The sequence below is a fragment of the Bufo gargarizans genome, chromosome 3, assembly GCF_014858855.1.
Source record: "Bufo gargarizans isolate SCDJY-AF-19 chromosome 3, ASM1485885v1, whole genome shotgun sequence".
NCBI lineage: Eukaryota > Metazoa > Chordata > Amphibia > Anura > Bufonidae > Bufo > Bufo gargarizans.
The window spans coordinates 158,789,978-158,804,787 of record NC_058082.1 but is presented as its reverse complement, the minus strand read 5'-3'; the positions used below and the strand labels follow the sequence as shown (position 1 = coordinate 158,804,787).

The following is a 14,810-nucleotide window of genomic DNA, read 5'->3' as shown; positions in this document are numbered from 1 at the left end:
CTGTCTTGTTTACAGTAGGGCACAAATATTGCTTTGCCGTAATGGCACAAGATAGGTGGCGGATTTACCCTGTACTCTGCAGGATCTCTACAAGTCTGTTTCAGGAACATGAAGTAAATGCTGCAGACTGACTAGTGGGACGCGATTATCCCTTGTTTACTTTTACTATTCATTAGGTTTAGTTTTCCTTTTAAGGTTTAATTGGAATTGATTTACTAACTAATATGAGGTGGTAACCTTAGGGCTCTTTCACATCTGCGTTATTGTCTTCCGGCATAGAGTTCCGTCGTCGGGGCTCTATGCCGGAAGAATACTGATCAGGATTATCCTAATGCATTCTGAATGGACAGTCCGTCCTTCAGGATGCATCAGGATGTCTTCCGTTCCGGAACGGAACGTTTTTTGGCCGCAGCAAATAGTGCAGCATGCTGCGCTTTTTGCTCCGGCCAAAAATCCAGAACACTTGCCGCAAGGCCGGATCCGGAATGAATGCCCATTGAAAGGCATTGATCCGGATCCGGCCTTAAGCTAAACGTCGTTTCGGCGCATTGCCGGATGCGACGTTTAGCTTTTTCTCAATGGTTACCATGGCTGCCGGGACGCTAAAGTCCTGGCAGCCATGGTAAAGTGTAGTGGGGAGCAGCATACTTACCATCCGTGCGGCTCCCGGGGCGCTCCAGAGTGACGTCAGGGCGCCCCAGGCGCATGGATGACGTGATCGCATGGATCACATGATCCATGCGCATGGGGCGCTCTGACGTCACTCTGGAGCGCCCCGGGAGCCGCGCGGACTGTAAGTATGCCGCTCCCCCGCTCCCCACTACTACTATGGCAACCAGGACTTTAATAGCGTCCTGGGTGCCATAGTAACACTGAAAGCATTTTGAAGACGGATCCGTCTTCAAATGCTTTCAGTGCACTTGCGTTTTTCCGGATCTGGCGTGTAATTCCGGCAAGTGGAGTACACGCCGGATCCGGACAACGCAAGTGTGAAAGAGGCCTTAGTCAGCCATGTAATGCCCAGCTAGCAGCCTCATGGCAGCTGTTATATCTGGTGCGGTCTGGTCCCCAGCAGAAGGCAGTTGGATATGGTGCAACTACCTTCCCCATTTTAACCACTTAAGGACCACAGGTTTATACCCCCCCTAGTGACCAGGCCCTTTTTTACAAATCGTTACTTCACAACTTTAACGGTTTATTGCTCGGTCATGCAACTTGGCACCCAAATGAATTTTACCTCCTTTTCTTCTCACAAATACAGCTTTCTTTTGGTGGTATTTGATTGCTGCAGAGATTTTTCATTTTTCTGATATTAATTTAAAAAAAAGTGTATTTTTAACTTTTTTGGGTAAAATTGTTAAAATATACCGTAATTACATTTCTATACAATAAAATGAGTCACTAGGTTTCAACGGTACTTGCGCTGCTGGTCCCCCGAAATGAAGTGGGTTCTTCACAAATGCAAAGTGTTAGGGCCGTTTCACACGAGCGGATGCCGTGCGTGGCATCCGCTCCGTGAAAGAGTGCCAAGACCCGCTGCAGACTGCAGAGGCACGGAGCAGTAACATGACTGTTAATGCTCCGTGCCTCTCTGTGATCTCTTTACTACGAAATCACAGTTGTCATTGTGATTTCGTAATAGAGATCACAGAGAGGCACGGAGCATTAACAGTCATGTTACTGCTCCGTGCCTCTGCAGTCTGCAGCGGGTCTTGGCACTCTTTCACGGAGCGGATGCCACGCACGGCATCCGCTCGTGTGAAACGGCCCTTAATGTAGTGAATGAACAAGGAGCAGCGCGGTCCCACTACATTAACACATTTCTATACAAGTTTGTGTCAGAATTTATTGTGCTACATGTCTTTGATATGGTTTGCGCAAAAGTTATAGCGTTTACAAACTATGGTACAAAAATGTGAATTTCCGCATTTTGAAGCAGCTCTGACTTTCTGAGCACCTGTCATGTTTCTTGAGGTGCTAGAATGCCAGGATAGTATAAATACACCCCAAATGACCCCATTGTAGAAAGGAAACACCCCAAAGTATTCGCGGAGGGGAATGGTGAGTTCATGTATGATTTAATTTTATTTTTTTCACAAGTTAGCGGAAAATGACACTTTCTGAGGAAAAATAATAATAAAGTTTCCATTTCTGCTAACTTCTGGCAAAAAAAATAAAAATTCTCCCACTGACTCACTATGCCCCTCAGTGAATACCTTGGGGTGTCTACTTTTCAAAATGGGGTCATTTGTGGGGTGTTTACACTGTTCTGGAATTTTGGGCGGGGCTAAATTGTGAGCAACCCTGTAAAGCCTAAAGGTACTCGTTGGATTTTCGGCCCCTTTACGCACCTAGGCTGCAAAAAGTGTCACACGTGTGGTATTACCGTACTCAGAAGAAGTAGGGCAATGTGTTTTGGGGTGTATTTTTACATATACCCATGCTGGGTGAGAGAAATATCTCTGTAAATTGACAACTTTGTATAAAAAAAAAATTAAAAAGTTGTCATTTACAGAGTACCTTTTAGGATTTCACAGGGCATTTTTACGCATTTGGATTCCTCAAGGTATTCCGTGAGGGGCATGGTGAGTTCATGAGTATTTTTTGTCACAAGTTAGTGGAATATGAGACTTTGTAAGAAAAAAAAATATATTAAAAATCAATTTCCGCTAACTTGTGCCCAAAAAAAATAATCTTCTATGAACTCTTCATGCCCCTCCAAAAGATTTTACGGTGTTTTTGCAGTGATCAGAAAAAAAAAATTCTGTCACTGCGGTGGGGCGGACTGAACACAAGTGTGCGCACAAGATCAGGCCTGATTGGGCGAACACTGCGTTTTTTGTAGAGCCTAAGGTGACCCTAATGTACTGATCAGTCTTGATCACTTACAGATACTATATTGTACTAGTGCTGATTAGCGACAGCAATGACTCTAATCAGCGACTAATCAGTGACTGCGGTGGGCTGGGCGCTAACTACCTAACAAGTAGCTAACTAACTGGCGGTGATAAGGGATCCTTACAGGGGGGGTGATCAATGACAGGGGGATGATCAGGGAGTCTGTATGGGGTGATCAGGGGTTAATAAGTGATAGGGGGGGTGTAATGTGTGTGTGTGTGTGTGTGTGTGTGTGGTGCTTGGTGCTACTTACAGAGCTGCCTGTGTCCTCTGGTGTCCTGCCTGTGTCCTCTGGTGGTCGATCCAAGCAAAAGGGACCACCAGAGGAGCAGGTAGCAGGTATATCAGACGCTATTTACAAAATAGCGTCTGATATACCTATTTGATAGGTTCTTTTAAAAGTCTACAGCCTGCCAGCCAATGATCAGCCAAAAACTTGAATACTGCGCAATCCCAGGCGTCACTGAGACCTGAGAGCGCTGCCGTCCGGACGCCTATCGGCGTTACAGTGACGGCAAGCGGTTAATGATTGGGCAGGAGAACTCCTTTTACAGCCCTATATTACTAAGGGCCTATTCACACGACCGTATATTTGAGTCCGCATCCGTTCCGCAATTTTGAGGAATGGATGCAAACCCATTAATTTTAATGGGGCCTCAAAAGACGTGGACAGCACACTGTGTGCTGTCCGCATTCGTACTTCCATTTCGTGGCTCTTTAAAAAGGATACATGTTATATTTTTGTCCGCAATTGCGACAAGAATAGGCATTTCTATCATAGGGCTGGCCATTCCGCAATTTTCGGACCGCAGAAGCGGATACGGTTGTCTGAATGAGCCCTAAAACTAAAAGGAGTTGAAGCAGTCAGTTCTTCATTGCTGGCTATTCTCAATCATTGAGAATATCATGAGTCTCATGTCCTCAGAAAATGATTAATTAGCTTGACAGGACTGAACCCGTGCAGACACAGTATTATACACTTATTTTCATTGAGATAGTCGGGACAGGCCATTAGTAGCCGATTAGTAGGGGTCCGACTCCCCGCACCCCACCATTAAGCTATTTGGTGTAGTTTAATGCTTGAAGTCTGTGATGGAGTTACACAGCCCCGTCAACCTTGTAGTGGACTTCCATGAGCGAAGCACTGTAGTAGTGTGCTCCCTCCACTAGAACTCAATGGGAGCTGCGCTAGTAGTGTGCTCCCTCCACCAGAAGTCAATGGAAGCAGCGCTGTAGTAGTGTGCTCCCTCCACTATATGTCAATGGAAGCAGCGCTGTAGTAGTGTGCTCCCTCCACTATATGTCAATGGAAGCAGCGCTGTAGTAGTGTGCTCCCTCCACTATATGTCAATGGAAGCAGCGCTGTAGTAGTGTGCTCCCTCCACTATATGTCAATAGAAGCAGCGCTGTAGTAGTGTGCTCCCTCCACTATATGTCAATGGAAGCAGCGCTCTAGTTGGAAGCTACCGCAGGCCCAGTGACGTCACGACTAGTATCAACTGGCCAGTTGATACTAGTCGTGACGTCACTGGGCCTGCGGTAAACAGTGAGGAGGCCGCTGCGCTCCTGGAGTCAGTCTGATCGGTCGGACCCCCGCCGATCAGATACTGATGATCTATCCAGAGGATAGATCATCAGTTTAAACAAAGTGCAGAACCCCTTTAATGGTGTTGTGTAGCTTCTGGTGACAGAGCTACACTGAGCAGCTAATTGGTAGGAGTGTGGGTTGTTGGACTACCAGTGATAAGCTAATGAGGGTCTATCTTTAGGATAGACCATCACTTAATGAAGGCTGGACAACCCCTTTAATTTGTTGCATGTCTAAATGAGAGACAAACAGTTAAACTTGTGATCTGTAAACCAACTTCAAATATGGCACAGTGATTGTATATTTTGGCTGTGGGTTTCTGCACTTTTAGCTCAAGTGATCAAATTTATTTTTATTCCAAATCCCATTGTAGACACTCTGTCATTTTGATAGTTGCTAGGTTTTCTGCAACCACTGCCTAATCTAAAAAAAACAAAAAAAAAAACACATTGGAGCCCTGCCAATTAGATATTCATGAATCCTGAACAACCACTTTAAATAAGCTTTTTATTTAAACAGATACAGAATATTTCACATTAGGAAGAAAATGGTACATTTTGGACCTGAGATGGTCTTGGTTTGAACCATACTAGGTTCTCCAGGTGTTTTCTGTGTTGTTCTGATGCTAATGCGACATCAGTGGATCAGAGTGATACAGACATTTGAGATTTATACCATTCTCTTCTATGATGAGTAGAGAAATGGTCCAGTGTCCATAAAACTTGGATTCTTTATTAAATGTGGATAAAATCCATCACAGGAAAATGATCATTGATTCGAGAAGATATGCCTCAATAGTGACATTTCTTGCACACTGTGTACTCCTGCCAGGGGCTGGTGTAGACTTGAGCTACAACTAAGTTTCTGGCTCAAGTTAGTAAATCTGGCGGGAAGTGCTAAGCCCCACCCCTCCTGCTTAGCCTTTCCTTCTTTTCTCGCCGTTTCAGAAGAGTGTTGAAGCTTAAAAAGTTGTAAATTATGGGGCAAATAGAGAGTGCACCAAAACGTACAACTTTTTTACGTCACAATAGTGAAGTAAAAGTTTTCAAAAATGCCCCATTTATCTTTTTCCTAATTCTGGGATCTTTGAGCTTCTATTGCGTTTTCTCTATAGAAATGTAGAGTACGATGATATAAAAGTGTCTGTTTTTATTCTCCTCCTCCCCAGGACATGCTATGCCTATCAGATCATTAACTTTCTCCCCGGATTCTCAGCTGCTGGTTACAGGCTCTGATGACGGATATATTAAGATCTATGATGTGTGAGTTGTTGCCTTTTATAAACTGTGTTTTATTGCTAATCTAATTGTGTGTAGTATATTGAGGATGTCGGTGATGATGCTGTCTATTACTGTGTCTGTGAAGCTTTACCTTTGGAGGTGCTGTATGCGTTATGGAATTGCACAACTAATAATCCCTCAATCCTTAAATTTTATAAGTCAGAATGAATGATGTAAAACAAAGTGTTATATTTCTTTCACCAGACAACACGCCAGTTTGGCTGGAACGCTCAGTGGTCATGGTTCCTGGGTGCTGAATGTGGCTTTCTCTCCTGATGATGCTCACTTTGTCTCTAGGTAGGAAGCATGGGTGGAATGTTTCTCTGTAGACAACACATCAGTGGAAGGGATCTGTGGTTGGTATGAAATACTCATGCATCCTATCATCTCTCTTTAGTTCCTCTGACAAAAGTGTAAAAGTTTGGGACGTTGCCAGCAGAACATGTGTACATACCTTCTTTGACCACCAAGAACAGGTAACACAGAGGCCTTTGTTTTCATACTTCTTAAACTGGAGTTACTGGGGTAAATTTAATAAAAGTACACAAGAATTCTGGCAGATGTGACGTGTTTTAGACACTCCTTTTACCACCTTGTTTGACGAAGGGTATGGCTTAGTGGGAAAATGTGGGTTGGACCAGAAAGGGGACATGGCTTAAAATGTGATGGGCACCAAAAATCTGGAGTAAAGTATGCCAAAGGTGGTATAAAGTAAAACGTATATCTAGCAACGCACTCAATGTATCATACAGCCTGTGATAAAGTTGGCACATCTTTAGACAACCATACTCTAAAGAGCTTTCTACGTGGGCTGAAGATCAGGTGGACGAAGATTCCTAAGAACGGTCATTCCCATATGTAACCATGCCCAGTAATGGTCTATTTGCTCTTTTTTTCATGTGATAGCATCTTTTATGCAGGCATAAAAATCATTGGTTGTTGGCAGCACACCGCCTCATGAAACTGTGTCCGAATGATCGCATTAAAGGTACTTTGCCCATATTGATGACTTTTCCTCAGGGTAGGTCATCAATATCAGATTGGCGGAGGTCCGACTTCTGGCACCCCCACGATCAGCTATTTGAAAAGAACTCAGTGCTGCATTCTCTTTAGCGCTTACCGTCAACATCGCAGCAGAGACCAGTGTAATTGCAGCTCCTCCGTCCCATTCAAGTGAATGGAAAGGAGGAGCTGTAATTATGCCGCAATGTCGACAGTGAGCAGGTAAACGGTGAAGAGGATGCAGCACTCGCAGGAGTACTGCGTTTTCTTCAAACATCTGATCGTGGGGGGTGTTGTGAGTTGGACCCCAGACTATCTTTTATTGATGACCCGATGACCATCAGTATGGGGAAAGCAGAAAGCCCTTTTAACAATATTTTGGTCACATACAGTACTGACGATTGCTTCATGTAAATAGAGCTTGACAAGCACTGCTAGATTTCTATATCCTTTAACCGGTACAGGACCGCCGTACGCAGGATTGCGTCCTGCCGGCGGCCCTGCTCTTCTGGGTGGACGCATATACGCGTCCTCCCGCGATACCCGAGATTTCCTGTGAACGCACCCAGGCGCGCGCGCTCACAGGAACGGAAGGTAAGAGAGTGGATCTCCAGCCTGCCAGCGGCGATCGCTCGCTGGCAGGCTGGAGATCTGATTTTTTTTTAACCCCTAACAGGTATATTAGACGCTGTTTTGATAACAGCGTCTAATATACCTGATACCTGGTCCTCTGGTGGTCCCTTTTGTTTGGATCGACCACCAGAGGACACAGGTAGATGTGTAAAGTAGCACCAAACACGACACTACACCCCCCCCCCCCCCTGTCACTTATTAACCCCTTATGAACCCATGATCACCCCATATAGACTCCCTGATCACCCCCCTGTCATTGATCACCCCCCTGTTAGGCTCCGTTCAGACATCCATATGATTTTTACAGATCCTTGGATACATGGATCGGATCCGCAAAACACATGATCAATGACAGGGGGGTGATCAGGGAGTCTATATGGGTGATCACCCCCCTGTCATTGATCACCCCCCCCCCCCCCCCTGTAAGGCTCCATTCAGACATTTTTTGGGCCCAAGTTAGCGGAAATATATATTTTTTTTGTTTGTTTTTTCTTACTAAGTCTCATATTCCACTAACTTGTGTCAAAAAATAAAATCTCACATGAACTCACCATACCCCTCACGGAATCCAAATGCGTAAACATTTTTAGACATTTATATTCCAGACTTCTTCTCACGCTTTAGGGCCCCTAAAAAGCCAGGGCAGTATAAATACCCCACATGTGACCCCAAAGTATTCCGTGAGGGGCATATTGAGTCCATGAAAGATTGAAATTTTTGTCCTAAGTTAGCGGAAAGTGAGACTTTGTGAGAGAAAAACAAACAAAAAAAAAATTTCCGCAGAATTATGCAAAAAAAATAAAAATTCTATGAACTCGCCAGGCCCCTCATTGAATACCTTGGGGTGTCTTCTTTCCAAAGTGGGGTCACATGTGGGGTATTTATACTGCCCTGGCATTTTAGGGGCCCGAAAGAGTGAGAAGAAGTCTGGGATCCAAATGTCTAAAAATGCCCTCCTAAAAGGAATTTGGGCACCTTTGCGCATCTAGGCTGCAAAAAAGTGTCACACATCTGGTATCGCCGAAGTTGGGGAATGTGTTTTGGGGTGTCATTTTACATATACCCATGCTGGGTGAGAGAAATATCTTGGTCAAATGCCAACTTTGTATAAAAAAATGGGAAAAGTTGTCTTTTGCCAAGATATTACTCTCACCCAGCATGGGTATATGTAAAATGACACCCCAAAACACATTCCCCAACCTCTCCTGAGTACGGCGATACCAGATGTGTGACACTTTTTTGCAGCCAAGGTGGGCAAAGGGGCACATATTCCAAAGTGCACCTTTCGGATTTCACCGGCCATTTTTTACAGATTTTGATTGCAAGGTACTTCTCACACATATGGGCCCCTAAATTGCCAGGGCAGTATAACTACGCCACAAGTGACCCCATTTTGGAAAGAAGACACCCCAAGGTATTCCGTGAGGGGCACAGCGAGTTCCTAGAATTTTTTTATTTTTTGTCACAAGTTAGTGGAAAATGATGATTTTTCTTTTTTTTTTTTCTTTTTTCCTTACAAAGTCTCATATTCCACTAACTTGCGACAAAAAATAAAAAATTCTAGGAACTCGCCATGCCCCTCACAGAATACCTTGGGGTGTCTTCTTTCCAAAATGGGGTCACTTGTGGCGTAGTTATACTTCCCTGGCATTTTAGGGGCCCAAATGTGTGAGAAGTACTTTGCAATCAAAATGTGTAAAAAATGGCCTGCAAAATCCGAAAGGTGCACTTTTGGAATATGTGCCCCTTTGCCCACCTTGGCAGCAAAAAAGTGTGACACATCTGGTATCGCCGTACTCAGGAGAAGTTGGGGAATGTGTTTTGGGGTGTCATTTTACATATACCCATGCTGGGTGAGAAAAATATCTTGGTCAAATGCCAACTATGTATAAAAAAATTGGAAAAGTTTTGCCAAGATATTTCTCTCACCCAGCATGGGTATATGTAAAATGACACCCCAAAACACATTGCCCAACTTCTCCTGAGCACGGCGATACCAGATGTGTGACACTTTTTTACAACCTAGGTGGGCAAAGGGACCCACATTCCAAAGTGCACCTTTTGGGCCCCTAAATTGCCAGGGCAGTATAACTACGCCACAAGTGACCCCATTTTGGAAAGAAGACACCCCAAGGTATTCCGTGAGGGGCATGGCGAGTTCCTAGAATTTTTTATTTTTTGTCGCAAGTTAGGCTACTTTCACACTTGCGTTTGTCGGTCCACTCGTGAGCTCCGTTTTGAAGGAGCTCACGAGCGGACCCGAACACCTCCGTCCAGCCCTGATGCAGTCTGAATGGAGCGGATCCGCTCAGACTGCATCAGTCTGGCGGCGTTCAGCCTCCGCTCCGCGCGGACAGGCAGCGTTCAGCTGTCCGCCTGGCCGTGCGGAGGCGAGCGGATCCGTTCAGACTTACAATGTAAGTCAATGGGAACGGATCCGCTTGAAGATGTCACCATATGGCTCAATCTTCAAGCGGATCCGTCCCCCATTGACTTTACATTGAAAGTCTGAACGGATCCGCTCAGGCTACTTTCACACTTAGAATTTTTTCTAAGTTATTAATGCAGACGGATCCGTACTGAACGGAGCCTCCGTCTGCATTAATATGATCGGATCCGTTCAGAACAGATCCGATCGAACGCTAGTGTGAAAGTAGCCTTAGTGGAATATGAGACTTTGTAAGAAAAAAATAAATAAAAAAATAATCATTTTCCGCTAACTTGTGACAAAAAATAAAAAGTTCTATGAACTGACTATGCCCATCAGCGAATACCTTAGGGTGTCTACTTTCCGAAATGGGGTCATTTGTGGGGTGTTTGTACTGTTTGGGCATTGTAGAACCTCAGGAAACATGACAGGTGCTCAGAAAGTCAGAGCTGCTTCAAAAAGCGGAAATTCACATTTTTGTACCATAGTTTGTAAACGCTATAACTTTTACCCAAACCATTTTTTTTTTTGCCCAAACATTTTTTTTTATCAAAGACATTTAGAACAATAAATTTAGCAAAAAATGTATATATGGATGTGGTTTTTTTTTGCAAAATTTTACAGCTGAAAGTGAAAAATTTCATTTTTTTTGCAAAAAAATCGTTACATTTTGATTAATAACAAAAAAAGTAAAAATGTCAGCAGCAATGAAATACCACCAAATGAAAGCTCTATTAGTGAGAAGAAAAGGAGGTAAAATTCATTTGGGCGATAACCGAGCGATAAACGGTGAAAGTAGTGTAGTGCAGAAGTGTAAAAAGTGGCCTGGTCATGAAGGGGGTTTCAGCTAGCTGGGTTGAAGTGGTTAAAGAGGACCTTTCACTGGTCCTAACATTACAATATTACCTGACAGTGTAGGGTATGATGAGTAGATGTCAGTGTGCTTTTTCTTTTTCACATTGTCTGCTCTGTTCCCCCGCTGTGCCCCCCGTTCACTTTTGCCGCCCTGTATGCTAAACAGCAGCATTGGTACAGGGAGGACGAGACGGACTGGTTTCTCAATGGGTGTCTCCTCCTCCCTGGCTGTGAGCTGCAGGCAGCATGTTACAGAGCAGGAGGAGCAGAGCAGACTGATATATAGTTTTGTGGGGAAAGATCCAGTAAAACATGTAATTTTTACATCTAAATATCTTCTCTTTCTGATTTCCATTGTACACAGGGGGGAGGCGTTATCAGTGATTAATAGTATTCTATGTATAATTGTGTACACATTGATAGCCGCTGATAAATGGGGGTGGTCTTACCTATAGAAAGCGCAAAGGTTTGAATGTATAAATTACAAGTTTTACTGAGTCTTTTTCCACAGAAATATATCAGTCTGCTCAGCTCCTCCTGCTCTGTAGCAGGCTGCCTGCCCATTGCACTGCATTTTGTGGTGATGGGTCCTCTTTAAAGAGGTAGACTAGTTTAAATACTAGCTACACATCTGCTGGTAACACATGTGTGCAGCTAGTACTAAACATTATTAAACTATCAACACCAGTGTCCTATAGTTTACATGCAGGACCCCGACCTGTGTGCCATCGTTGCACTTGGAACATAGCCAGTAATGGACGGACAGTGCATGCGTTGGTTCCCCAGACCGTCCCCAGTGTAAATGAATAGAGGCTGCTGATGGATGGACCCCTCCATCAGCAGCCATGTTCCCAGAGTATCATCGGCACACAGGTGATTGGACTTGCATGCAAACATGAATTATTCATATTAAACCATCTGACATCCACACCGATGGGTTAATAATGCTTATTACTAGCTGCATACATCTATGCTCTGCTAGCTAACCCCTTTAAATATGCTTACTGTGGACCATTGATTCTTGCCAAATTATGTCCATCTTTATAAGCAGATTCTAGTATTTAACAAAGCATGGCTAATCCGTTATTTTTTTCTCTCAGGTTTGGGGTGTACAGTACAATAGGAATGGATCAAAAATTGCCTCTGCTGGAGACGACCAGGAAATTCACGTTTATGACTGTCCCATTTAGAACCTGTGATCTCGCCTTCATGAGAACAGGGACTGACATCTACCATTCCAACGTAACTGTTCCTAATATAGACTGTCATCTGGTCAGACCATCGATATCCCGGACCTGTATGTTCTACTATAAAAGAGGAAGCCTATTTATTTGGCTAAAATATCATGATGCTGCATTACATGAACCAGCCTGTAACAGAAGTGGCTTTTGGAAATAAATGGCTGTTTTTTTTTTTAATATTATTATTTTTCAATTTTTGGTGGTTCAGTAAGATAAAAAATTTGGTGTCCGTTCTTTAATTTTTTTTTTTTTTTTTTTTGTATTAATTATTTTTTATTGTATTAAGTTATTAATACATAACATTAGGGTACGCAGAGCCTAAAACATTATCACTGAGAAATAGGATATACAGAATCCAAAATAGTCACTAAATAATGTCACTTACAAAAGAGATCAAATGGCCTCTAAACAATGTCACATATTAATGGGGTACACGCAGTCAAAAGTCAGCTTAAGGGGGCGTGGCCTGGGCAGATATGTGATCGGGTGTGTGGTGCGGAGCTCCTGGCACAGAATCCGGAATATACTCCTACAAACTGCTAAATAGTGAGTGTGACTCGCCCATACTGAAAGCAGAACTGTTCCCCTCACACCTCGCCGAAAAATCGCCGCACGAAGCGTCGAAAGGAGAGGGAAGGAAAAGACTCCGGCAGCGCTGAGCTGATGTCACAAAATGGCGCCGTGCAGCCTGTGAAGAGAACAGAGGTAGCGGCGCGCCTTGAGAGATTCGCACATACCAGGGCGTCCTCTGCATATGAGGAAGCCAGCTGTACTTGTAGTAGAAAAGCACGAGGTTGGTGCAGTATCAGATTGGGTGGTTGCTGCTGAAACAGAACCTACTATCAAAGATCTGTTTGCAGCAGTAGCTCAAAGTAATAAAGCGCTTGCCTCACTCAGCACGAATATGGGTAGCCTAAAAGAAGATATTGGGCTTATCAGACAAGATATGAAACTAGTGAGGGAAAGGATTGGAGTAATAGAGGGCAGAGTAAGCGACTTGGAAGATCAAGTGCCGCCAATGAAGCGAGACCTTCAACGTGTGATTCATAGTGTTTCGCTGCTTATATCCAAGACGGATGACATGGAAAACAGGCTGCAGCGCAGTAATATCCGTATGATAGGCGTACCAGAGGGATCAGACACAGTTACATTTGTGGAAAAGTGGATAGTAGAGAAATTTGGCAAAGAAAAGCTATCTCTGTTTTTTGCAGTAGAGCGCGCACATCGTGTATTGTTTCGCCCTCCACCACCGGGGGCGCCACTGAGACCACTATTGCTTAAAGTCCTGCATTTCAGGGATCGGGATGCAATTCTGAGAGGTGCTAGAGACTGTACGGATCTTACTATAAATGGAAGCCGGATCTCTCTGTTCCCGGACTTTTCTGCTGAAGTTCAGAAGAGACGGGCTCGTTTTCTGGACATTAAGAAAAGGCTGCGGATATTACAGCTTCCTTATTCGATGTTGTATCCGGCAAACTTGCGGGTGGTTGCGAAAGATAAGACACACATGTTTTATAATCCTGAAGATGCATGTCAATGGCTGGATGCGCATGAAGAAGAATTACGCGGAAATACCTGAGTTGACCGTGTGCCTTCAGTGACGTTTTATAACTACCTCAGGCTTCTTTCAGGAATTGATGTGCTTTATATTGTCAGAATGCTATATTGCTTTGGTTCATATATTCTTGCAGCAAAACAGATTGTTAAAATAATGAGGGGGAGGGGCTGTGCAGTTAAGAGCCCAGTGTGAATGGGAGTCACGTACAACTGTCTGTTCTGAGGTTACTATGTCTAAGATAGCAGTGGGTGGGAGAATGGTAAAGGAATATGCTATGCCAGAGTTCAAAGCCGAGTATTATTACTGAAATAGTTAACCCTTTGATAATTAAGACTAGTTTATATATCGGACATCAGGTATTTTCTATACCCCAGTTCTTCTTTTGAAAGGAGAAATTTCTTTTTGTTTTGTTTGTCTATGTTGGAGGGTGGGTGGGTTCTTTGGGACAGATGGTGGATTGTATATGAGGCATAGTAATATTGTTGTAAGAAATCGCAGTATCAGTCGAATACAATTCTGGAATTGGTCTGATGATGGGGACCCTTAAGGTTATTGCTTGGAATATTCGGGGGATGGGCCGGACAGCTAAGCGTAATGCTGTACTTCATGCTTTGCAAGTCCATCAGCTGGCAATACTCGGCTTGTCTGAGACTCCTCTCACTTCAGATAAAACGCATCTTGTACACAGAGCATGGATGGCGCATGAATTCCATTCTACATATTCCACCCAATCAAGGGGAGTCTGTGTCCTTGTATATAGGAGTCTTCCCTTTACTTCTAATGGAGTATACATTGATGCTGAGGGACGATTCATATGTCTTCAATGCACTATATTTCAATTCCGAATGATATTGGTCACTGTATACATTCCCCCTCCATACTCAAGTTAGATCTTGGAAAAAAAATAAGTACTAAAATTCACTGCTAAATTTCCAGGTCTTCCTATTCTAATTGTAGGTGATTTCAATATGTATCTTGATAAATTTCACCCGGGAGGGGATACTCTGGGGCCGTCCCCTACTTCGCTGAGTAGATTACTTATGGAAATTGACCTATGTGATATTTGGAGGACAAAACATCCAGAAGTGCAGCAGTACTCGTGCTATTCCTCCTCGCATAACTTACTGTCTAGAATTGATTTAATGTTGGGATCCCCTGTATTATTGGATAAGGGACGGGAATTTCCAATCTTCCTATGAGCATTTCTGATCACTCACCAGCTTTAGTAGTATTGGAGTTGGGAAATGCAAAACCGGGCCCTAGACCTGTGTGGCGCTTGAACCCATTCTGGCTCCAGCTGGTGGATACAGGTGACAAAATATCTGGA

General features: G+C 43.7%; 1 protein-coding gene across 1 annotated transcript in view; it reads left to right on the top strand.

Moving 5' to 3' along the window:
• Positions 1 to 12,099, top strand: part of WDR61 (WD repeat domain 61) — a 28,932-nt gene extending 16,833 nt beyond the window's left edge. The window contains exons 7-10 of the mRNA XM_044285338.1: positions 5,655 to 5,748; positions 5,971 to 6,063; positions 6,164 to 6,242; positions 11,785 to 12,099. Coding sequence (XP_044141273.1) covers positions 5,655 to 5,748; positions 5,971 to 6,063; positions 6,164 to 6,242; positions 11,785 to 11,874 — 356 coding nt within the window. The 3' untranslated portion in view covers positions 11,875 to 12,099. The remainder of the gene's footprint in view (positions 1 to 5,654; positions 5,749 to 5,970; positions 6,064 to 6,163; positions 6,243 to 11,784) is intronic.
• The last annotated feature ends 2,711 nt before the right edge of the window (positions 12,100 to 14,810 follow it).